This window comes from Oryzias latipes, chromosome 6, assembly GCF_002234675.1.
Source record: "Oryzias latipes chromosome 6, ASM223467v1".
Lineage (NCBI taxonomy): Eukaryota > Metazoa > Chordata > Actinopteri > Beloniformes > Adrianichthyidae > Oryzias > Oryzias latipes.
The window spans coordinates 22,236,047-22,246,931 of NC_019864.2; the positions used below are offsets into that span (position 1 = coordinate 22,236,047).

The 10,885-nt window shown below is 38.6% G+C and overlaps 1 protein-coding gene across 3 annotated transcripts in view; it reads right to left on the minus strand.

The window, feature by feature from the left end:
- furin (furin, paired basic amino acid cleaving enzyme) overlaps positions 1–10,679 on the minus strand; it is a 98,736-nt gene extending 88,057 nt beyond the window's left edge. For 2 of the 3 annotated variants that reach the window (XR_002290424.2, XM_004070097.4), the window contains exons 1-2: positions 10,171–10,679; positions 342–609 (exon numbers count right to left, since the gene is read on the minus strand). Coding sequence is in view for 2 of the 3 variants with exons in the window: in XM_004070097.4 (XP_004070145.1) it covers positions 342–506 (165 nt within the window). In the remaining variant the exon portion in view is untranslated. Of the gene's footprint in view, positions 1–341; positions 610–1,551; positions 1,676–10,170 lie in introns of all 3 variants that reach the window. The other variant, XM_011476301.3, reaches the window with a different exon arrangement.
- Between the last annotated feature and the right edge of the window lie 206 nt (positions 10,680–10,885).

The window sequence follows — 10,885 nt, forward strand, 5'->3', positions numbered from 1 at the left end:
GAACAATAGAAAACCTATACAGTTCTTTAAAATCTTAAAATTTCTGATATATCATGGCTATTTTTAACTCTATCGGAACAACAGTTTCCAAGTGTGTTAGGGAGCCATGCCCTACTTGGGCTAAAAGCAGTGAAAGGAGTCAAACTTCAATGTGCTGCTTCAACAAAATAGCCAGGATAAGGCTCTCTGATGCTCAGCATTGATATCCAACAACAATGACGTCATCTACTGTATAAACCATGGCTATACGTAGTCCACAGCACATACAAACATAAACACAATAAAAATCCCAATGGAGTTAAATGATGAGAGCAATTAAAAGCAAAGGGAGAGGAACTTACATTTCCATGGTTTATGAAACCATGTTCCCTGGCGATGCGATCAGCCTCCTCTGGTCCTCCACTTATCTGAACAGCCCAAGAGTTGGTATAGACCTCTGCAGCATCAGTCCACTTCAGCAGGACAAATCCTGTCCATGTGAGGAGCAGGGCCACCCAGGCATCCATTAAAAGGAGAACTCTTCACTGGCCAGTCTATTTCTCTGTCTGTCACTGCTTTCCAGGCAGAGTCGGGGTGCTCTACCTTTCAGCAGCAAAGTAGAACAGTGGCCTAGAGATGAGAGGACAGAGCAGGCTATAAACAAAAACATGGCCTTGTTAACTAGGTCACAGTTAGGCTTCATTTATATGCTGCATTTATCACTCAAACCCAAACAAGTTCTCCAAAAAAAACAAAACAGACACTGTGCAGATTGCATCTTGTTGTTTCTATCAGACTCTCAATGGAAGACCTTCAGTAAAACTAAAAGCATTGATATCAAGCCAAAAAAGGGGCAAACGCGCTGCTAGAAGCTAAATTATTTAACAGTTCCCTTTTGTTTAGACCAGAAATAGTAATGTATGATAATGGGTGCATGATAATGGATGTATAATAATGGTGGGTATATAGGTGGCATGTGGCTGGGAATATGAAAAAGCTTGAAACTAACAAAAACTGCTACGGGAAAAATGATCTAAAAGGCTTTTGAGGGTAACAACTTCAAGGTGTCATTCAAACTCTGCCTTTCATTTATGACGATTTTTCCAAAATACAGTAAACTCTGTTGGAACACTATCGCTTACCACTTGAGTAATACTTTTGTTACACTAAGCTGTCACTTATTGTTAGGGCATTCAATGCTTAATTGAAAAACACGCTTTCATGAGATGGTGAACTTGTGTAGAACTACACTGGTGAAGAAATATGACCCAAAGTCACTGTTTTATTATCTTTTATGTTATTGAGGCTGGGAAAGAAACACAAAAAATGATAAGATTAAATCAACTTTGAATTGATCTTTATGATGAAATTCTTTATTAAATCCACAAATCAAATTTACTTCACAGCAATTCTTGCATGCTTTTCAAGTAAAAAATAGCTTTCAGTTAAATAAGCAAAGTTTCTCATTTCTTCAGTTTATGTCATTAGTTTTACAGTGATGTGAAGTGTTTCAATAACTAGGGCTATACTATATGAGGAAAACTCACGATATGCGATAATAGTGATCATTACTTAGCTGATGTGCACGCTGAACGGGGCAAATTTGGGCGCTTGTGCGATGCACACCTGGGCCGTTGGGACACCTCAGCAGTTCATTGATTCAAACTGAGCTTCTTTGTGACAGTTTGATTGACAGCTATTTAAAAGGAGAAATACACATAAATACAAAAAAATGGTATGATTTTTTTATTACATTTGTTTCTCGCCGTTAGAAAAATGCCACACGTACATATCAAAAACTAAATAACATTATCCTCATCAGAGGGGGACTGAGTCAGACACAGTCCCAAATACATTACCCTGTTAAGAGGACTGAAAACGTCTACTGACATTTAGGGTTTATTACATTATTGCATTATCAGCAGCGCCCCATAACTTCAGTTTGTAGATGGATACTTCAGCAGCTGGGCTGAAATACGGCCGTTTTTCCATCACTGAAAAAAACAAAGCAGTGGAGATTTTCCATGACTAAAGAGACAGGTGTGGTTATGAGATTAGTCTCTGCAAAGAATGCAGAGTCCTGTTGTTGTGGTTTGAAACAACCAAAGCCTTTTGTGACCCGCAATCTTTATTTTTAGAGTTTTCAGGAAAATATAGACTTAAGCAGACCAAATGTTTTATGAAAATAGACAATTGGTATTTGACAACAGTAATATCATGAATACCGTGCATCAATGTTAAATCTTTTCTTAAACATATTGTTGTTCTTCCTAAAGTAGCCAAATGACTGTCAACTAACTACATAAATTAAATGGCCAATATTATGAATTACCTTAATGCTTTATCGTTTAGCTATCACAGTATTCAAGAACACTTTAGGTAACGTGATCTGAACAAAATCAGTGTTGCAAAAAGTGTGAAGTTTCCAAAAAGCTGTTGGGTGGCAGAAGAAGCCTTCCTGCTGAAATGAAAAGCAAAAACACCACAATTAATTAAATAGAGCTGTTTAGAGCTGGTTATTTTATTTAATGTGATTACACAAGGTGGCTGTGACCTCAGCACCCCCCAGTGACAATAAGTGGTCTCATCCTGTCCTATATAGGAGAATGTACCTCGGTTGTGTTTAATGCCATAGTTTAACGGTGGGGGTCTACATTTTTCTGGAGGGTTTTAAGTCATCAACAATGACACCACCTTAGATACAGCAAAAACTGGATCAGAATGTTGACTTTTTATGAAGAATCAATAAAATGAAGTTTAAATAAAAGGCAATAACAAACAGCACAAATTAAATAAAAAAATGTATTACTATTAGTTTGGTTAGTGTTTAATAATGGCCCATTAATAGTGAAACAACAATTGTATGCTGAAAAGGAAAGATGAAATGTTTTAATACTTAAATATCTACATATTTGTAGACTTTTATACAGAGATTATGAGAACGAATATCATTAAAATATTTAAAAAAAAAGATAATAACCTTATAGGGACAATTCATCATTATTTGCCGATAAAAAAGTATTTGTCACCTTCCTGACTGAAATGCTAAAACTTTATTCACTTTCAGTTTTTGCACAGTGTCAATATTTTCCCCTTAATTCATGGTTTATGTTCTGGTTTTGTTAGTTCTTGTTGTTTAAAACATGCTGCCTTCCTGCGCTGCTTTTTTCCTGCTGCTTACAGACTTGTTTTTGTTGAGGTAGACTTTGGTATAGTGTCAAGGAAAACTGCAACACAAAGTTAGAATTCCAATTTATGAAGCTTCTAAATAATAGTGGAGCATTATTAGCTCATTTCGTTCATAAGTGATGAAGCATAAGATTTTGAATTCCCACTTCCGAGGTAGAGCGAGCACAGCAATATATATGAGGAGGCTCAGCGAATGAGATATTTTCAGACTTAATGACCCAAATAAAGTGACTGGGTTCTGTGCTGTCTGAGATGTGGAAGCTGGTTTCCACTGTGACTCCACTGAAGACAAATGGATGGGTATGCAGGTATGAGACGTAAGACGGAAAAAAATAGAATATTAACTTCCATTGATTACATTAGTTTCCAAACAGTTAGATGAATTTGCTGCATTCAAATGGAACTCTAACTTTGGGGACACATGTGGTGGGGTTGAGTTTTGGGAGCGTAGGGAACATGACCGAAGTCTGTCACTCATTCTTTGAAGCAGATCTTCTGAGCTCATTAAAATCAACACAAGCGCCAAAAAAATAAATAAATCAGCGGTCTGCTGTCACTGAGACGGCTGAAAAGAGGGAGGAAAGAAAGTAGAGATGAGGGGAAGAGAAAAGAAAAAGAGCTGGAGCCCTCCCCTCATGAGATGCTGAGGAATATAACGAGCACATCATAACAACACTCAAACCACCTTTCAAATCACAGCGTGAAGAAGAAATAACAAGAGCCTGCTCACTCCTCCAATATACATCAAAGGTCTAAAATAAGATTGAACTACAACCTTCAAACAATATAAAAACAAAGACCTTGGTTTCTGAAGTAAATACAGAAAATTAGTAGTATAACCCCTGTTGAGATTAGAGCCACTGTGGAGTCAATGAGCCTCTGGAAATGCAGGGGTGGCTAAATGACCCGCAGTACACTAAAACAACACCAGAGATTTGAATTAAAAAGCAGCACCTTCTGTTTCCAACGAGCGACACACCTCTAAGGTTAACGCCATAGGAGTTATAATTGTGATCACGGCATGTGACTTCTTCTATTTTTATTTCAGAAAACACTCCTAAAACCAAGAAGCAACAAAAACAAGTCAATCGCACCGAAAGACTTTACATGTTGAAGCAAAATCTGATAAAGATTTGGCAAACATGTTTGCACGGATTAAAAAACTAGAGAATATTTTTTCACATTTGCAGTTCCTAGGTATTACAATCGCGTACATTTTGAGCTGCTGTCATGCATAACGTGTTTATTGTTCAGACCTACCTGGCTTCTATAATCATGCAATAAATGCAGAGGTTATTGAACATTTCTGTTGGATAATTGAGGTATTTCCCCATTACATACGATTGTTACACATCGTGTTTGCAACTTAAGTGTGCAAAACTAAAAAAAAGTGCCAAGATTGAGAAGTTATCTTCCAAAACCACAAGGATGAAATATTTATCTATAAATCCAACATGTTTTGACTGAGCTAAACTCGCTATTCTACATTTTTCCATGTGTTGATTCATTTTGTCTTTTCTTTGTTGGGCGTTTCTTTGATGCCATTTTTGTTCCTTGACCAAATTAGTACGTCTTGTTTTTCAGGATTTGAATAAAATGATAAACATTTTGAAAAAGAAACTGAATATTCCACAGATGTGGACTATCTTCTCAAAACAACATGAAAATATATTAGAAGTTTCCATAAAAAGGCTACCCAAGTACCAAAAGCATTTTTTTAATGGAAACCTGAAGGAGCAGTCAACATTTAAATTTCAAGCTCACAGTTTTTCATCAGCTCAACTCAACATCCATTTTTATCTCATTTTTGATGATAGATGAGTTATATTCTTATGAATAAATTGATCAAATTTGATTTTAGTGTGTTCAAAAATTTCTGACATCAACTTTTTGAGTCAGTGATAATGCAGCTTTTCTTCAGAAAAGTGGAGAGATTACAGCAGCCTCTTTGACAACCTTGATTCTAAATTAATTGTTGCGACAAAAAAAGTTTGAGCGATAAAAGCCTGCAAAGTTGGTGTCTTAAAAAAAGAAACATCTGGAGGAACACCTTGCACCTAATTCGTTTTGCTGGAAACACGTCATTTACATGACTAGGTACGATAAAAAAGGATCTTGGCGAGAAGGACTCCCAGAAATAAAAAGCCCCGTCTTACTGCAGCTGCACAGCTTGAGGCTTGGTGGTGCGTGTACATTTCCTAATTTCCTGACGGTGCAATGGCTATTTTCACACCCAGCACAACTCCATGCCTTTTCACTAAGCAGCAGCCTGTCCACTTCATGCCGACAGATGCTGCCTGGATAAAAGTGAGCCATGCCCGCCTTGTGAATGTGAGACCGCGCGAAGCAGCAGCATCACTGACTCAGCAAAAACCCACAAGGTCGTCAGTGGTTGAGATATCATTACGAAATAATGGAGTCTTTGAGCGATAGGTAATGCACTTCTGTATAGATGCATAGACAACACTCATCCAGGGTGATTCTGACATTGAGGCCCTAGTCACATACACCCGTATGGGTCAACCACCAAGGCTTGGTGAGGCTTGGTGCAAAATGACAAAGTGGTGCAAATCTCACAAATCTTGCTCCAGCCTTTTTCTTTTACAGCTCTATTCTGATATGTGAAAGATTTGGTGTCATATAATTCCAACCAGATGCAAACTACAATTATTAATTTCTCCTCATTTATCAATTTTCAAATGGTTGGCACTTTTGTGATTGGTCAAAGTCTGACTTGGTTTAACTTGCAACGCGCGTTCAATGGCCTCGTGTTTTGTACATTTAGCCCAAAAAAGTCTTTAAAATGTGCGTAGCTAGGCGTGAACGCAAGAGTTTTGAATGCGGAAGCTTGAAAAGCATGTAGACATAGACTTTTCATTGGAAGTGGTCGCTTGCAGAGGGTGATGTGAAAGTAGCTTCGCAGTCAGGGTGCCTGCAAAGAGTGTATCACTCTTGTATCAACAGTATCACATGTATCACTTGAACAACACTAGCGGGCCCATTTTTCATAGTGCACAGGGTTCGGGAGGGTTGTAAAAATGATAAATCCGCACAACACGCCTGCGTCTCATGTACTTCACCTTTTCTTACCCTTGCGTGTTGTATAGACGTTTTCTATGACCTGTTGACTGCTGCATTCCTGCAAAAAAATTGCATGGGCATTTTGACTCTATGGGCTCATTGTGTGGTCTACGATCTTAAATTTTATCCAGGCCCATTTTTTGCCTGCAGACAGCCCGTATGTACCCCATAGGGGCACTTGTGACTAATACATGCCATACAAAAAGTCAACATCAAAATTCTAAGATGTCTTCGATGGACAGCAACAGGCTGTAAACCTGGGCACATTTATTTAACAATTTGATTCGTAATCATAACAGAATTGAGGAAACAGCCTTACATGATGTTCTGAGTATTCTGTGCCATTGCCACTCGTTTCAAAATTAGATAAGAAAACAGCGTGTTGATATAAGAAAGCAGCTTCAAACACCCATCTGTTATTTGTGTGCACCTTTACTTCATAAAACACCAGCTTCAAATCTTACTAAAGCCAATGTCAGGTTAAATTCTGAAGGAAAATACATCCAACCTCTCACGAGGAGACCTGCTTTATATTTTTCTCATTGTCAAAATAACATATCTCCATGATCTTAAGGCCCTTCAGGTGCATTTAAATATAGGCTTGAATCCCTAATGGAAATGATAGCATGGACTCCGCGACACTAATGGAAATCACTGTCTAAGAGCTCAGTTCTTTTTCCCATCTGCAAATGCAGGTTATGGTTATTTTGTACAAAACAGGAGTTGAAATCTAGCATAATCCAAAGGCACAAAGTTATCCTCAGTGTTCAAAGCAAAGAGAGTAGCATTCCTGTCAGCAGACACATCAAAATCAAAACGAATATTTTTGATAACATATTCCATTTTTCTGACTTGCTCCTCTTAGCCAAATAAAAGGGTTTATTTGATACTGGCAGCTGGAAAAGAGAGATTAACAATGAAAGGTATATACAGGTTAGAGAAAAATGCTTCTATCCAGATGTCTTTTTCAGGTAAGGCCCTGGAGCTCCCAGAAAGCCAGTGCTTAACTATATACATCCATTACAAAAGCAGAGCTTTGTAGTAGAGGAGTCCTGGTGCTGACATTTCCTGCCTGCAGCTCTGACCTTTCACTAATGGAAAGCATTCAGGGCATCACGGGATGAAAAACGCAACAAAGACAACTGAGGACTGCAGCTTGAATCCTACATGAGACAAAAAAAAAAAAAAATGGGACATGATTCCTGCGCTTGAATTCCAGAAAATGAGTCTCTCTATTCCCCAGACATAAAGGGATTCCAGTTAAAAGAAAAGAAGATGCTACGAAGCAGAAAATATCTTTCTGTCCCAACTTCGTTTGGGACAATTTGGAGCCATAAAAATTCAAAATGAACTGTTTTTACATGAGCTGCCAAGATGTGTCACCTTCAAACACGTATTTTATCTTCTGCTTTCTGTTTATACACTCACTGGCCACTTTATTAGGCACATCTGTCCAGCTGCTCATTAACATAGATTTCGAATCAGCCAATCACATGGCAGCAACTCAATGCATTTAGGCATGTAGACATGGTCAAGACGATCTGCTGCAGTTCCAACTGAGCATCAAAATGGGGAAGAAAAGTAACTTTGGCATGGAATGGTTATTGGTCCAGACGGACTGGTCTAAATATTTCAGAAACTGCTGAACTACTGGGATTTTCACACAAAACTATCTAGAGTTTAGAGAGAATGGTCCGAAAAAATACAAAATATCCAGTAAGCGGCAGTTCTGTGGGCAGAAATGCCTTGTTGATGCCAAAGGTCAGATGAAAATGCCCAAACTAGGGCTGGGTTGATAAAATCAATTAATCGACCAGAATCGATCCAAGTTTAAATAACCAATAACAGATCCATAAAATTAGAGATCAATCTTTTATGCCTTTCCTATTGGTGATACCCAGCCCTAGGCCAAACTGGTTCCAGCTGATAGAAAGGCACCAGTAACTCAAATAACTACTCAATACGACAGCGGTCTGCAGAAAAGCATCTCTGAACCCACAACACGTCCATATTTGAGGCAGATGGGCTACAGCCGCAGACGACCACACCGGTGCCACTTCTGTCAGCTAAGGACAGGAAACTGAGGCTACAATATACACAGACTCACAAAAATTGTACAATAGAAGATTGGAAAAATGTTGTCTGATCTGTTGTGTCTCCGTTTCTGCTGCCACATGGCAGAGTCACAATTTGATGTCAACAGCATGACCGCTTGGACTGTACTTAATTTTTTTAAGGTATTAATTATTACTTGGAGAAGAAAAACTGTCTGTTCCATATTTCAGCCTTGTAGGTTAAAAGCCAAACAACTCAGTAAACATTTGGTTAGCTTCTGTTGCACGATTATAACTATGATGGCGTGTGGTTTGATGGACTTCATGGGGCTGTGCAAACAACTTGCATCGGTGATGACGAGCGCACGAAGCTGTGTGACAGACCACATGCAGCACTCTGGCTCTATTTTAGGCAGCCCATCAGCTAAATCAACACCCACCATGTGCTCTGGCCTGCCCTCTCCCTGAAAACCAAAAGCACACAACCGCCCAGCAGCATTAACACAGCACCACTGACAGCCAAGCATCCTCTACAGAGCCCAAAAAATGCTCCAAGTTAAATTGTAATTGGAAAAGCAGAGACACAAGCGCACCCGAGAGCCGGACGTCCAACGCTGCCCACCGATCACCCAGACGTTTACCCCCAAAGTGAGCCATTAAAACCCTAACCCCCTTAATTACCACTATGTTTCAAGGGGGGGGGCAGTAATGAAATAAATAATGTTCTATAGACATTTTCAGCAAAATCCTTCAACAAACTTTAAATGGATCCAGAAAAGTCAGTGGCCTAGTTTCCAGAGAGCCTATACTGTTGGCGAATTTGCCGTCACCTTTTTCGCCTCCCCAGCAATCCTGTTTTCTTCTAATAAAGCCTTTCTCCACAGAGCTTGTGGCAGAAAAACTATCCAAACTGATTAACTGAGCGCCTGTGAGGACAAACCACCTGAAATGGAAAGTCTTTCCACTCAAGAGCAAGAACAAAAAGCTTGTGACGGCTTTGACCCTGATCAAATTATATACCCAACAACGGCAGCGAGAAAAATTTTCCTCCAATAAAGTCCATTTTAAATAGAACAAAAAGCTGTAATAAAGTTAAAGGATGCTTCTATCCTAGCTGAGACAGGTGACCTTGACCTCCGCTGACATAAATGTGAGTAAGAAAGTAGCTGTTTATCCCCTAAAAGCAGTAGAACATGTGGAAAATTATTTTCGGTGGTTGCATTTTATTGTATCAAAGTGGGTAATCATGATCCAGAAGGCAAAAAAAGGCAGAGGGAAGAAGAATAGTGTAGAGCTGGGTCTAAACAATTTCTTCCTCGCCTGAGGAGCAGCACTAACTGAAATATATTACAGCAATTCGCGCCGAAGAGTGAGAGTAAAAAATAAATAAAGACAACTTGATGAAGGTTTATCTGATTAAAGCTCCAGCGTGAGCATGTAAGAACAAAGGGATGTGTAGACAGAGAGGTGAGAAACACAAAATGTAGAAATAATTGAATTATGGCTTTTATTGTGAAAAACAAAAACAATTGAAAAATATTGAATTGCGACTTCTTTGTGTGGGAAAAAGAAAAAATACTTTAAATACAAAAGTTTACAACATTTTTTTTTTTTACTTTAAGGGCTCAAATAAAATAATAATAATAATATTAAAGAAAAACTAATGTCGCTAAGACAATTTTTATGCAATAATAGAAAAACGTTAAAACTAATAAAATCACGATTGAAATTTTTTGTTATTAAAAACAAAAACAATAAAATATTAAAAGCTTTTTAAAATTCACTAGTTTACCCCTGCTCTCCCTTACTAACCAATTCAGCTGTTTAAACTCTTAAATTAAGGAAATGAAGAAAGCCGTTGACTTACCTCAAAAAGTCAGACACGAGCGAGCACCGAGGCGTCATGCCTCCACGTCTTCTTCATCCTCTCGCTCCGGGCGGAGACTCCCCTTTCTCCTGCTTCTCAACTTCACATGAAACCTTTCGCCGGTCGTCCTTTACTCCCTCCAGCAGACGAGTTACACCGCCACGCGCTGCCACCCATTTCAATTTTTCTTTTTTTTTCTCCCCCTAAAAACTAAAAGTGCAGCATTAAACTATTCCTTCTTGAATTATTATTCGCCACCAACTTGCCACATCCATCATGGTTATAATATAATATTGTAGCGTTTTTAACTCCATCCGGGATTTTCTTTTTTAATGTTAAGAGTTTCCCCGAGCTGTTTTTCGCCGCATCTTAGCCTCATTATCAACGCGGGTGAAATGAATTAACGGCTAAAAAAAGAAAATCGGGTGAAATTATAGACAACAGCCACTACAATGTAGCAGGTTCACTATTGGTTGGAGATGACAACAAAGTGCTACAAACCTATTTCTCCAGGAAGTACGTCACGTTTGGAGCCAACTAGATTAAGGTGAATGCTTGATTTGTTGCACTGTACTCGCAAGGAGGGCGGCTCGAATTTTTTTTCTTGAAGCAACTTAGCATGGTGTTAAACGTAAACCGTCCACATATTATTTATTTGATAAACTCTTAGGGGCTTCAAAGTCATATTTTTGTTACGATATATATTTTTGTGCTG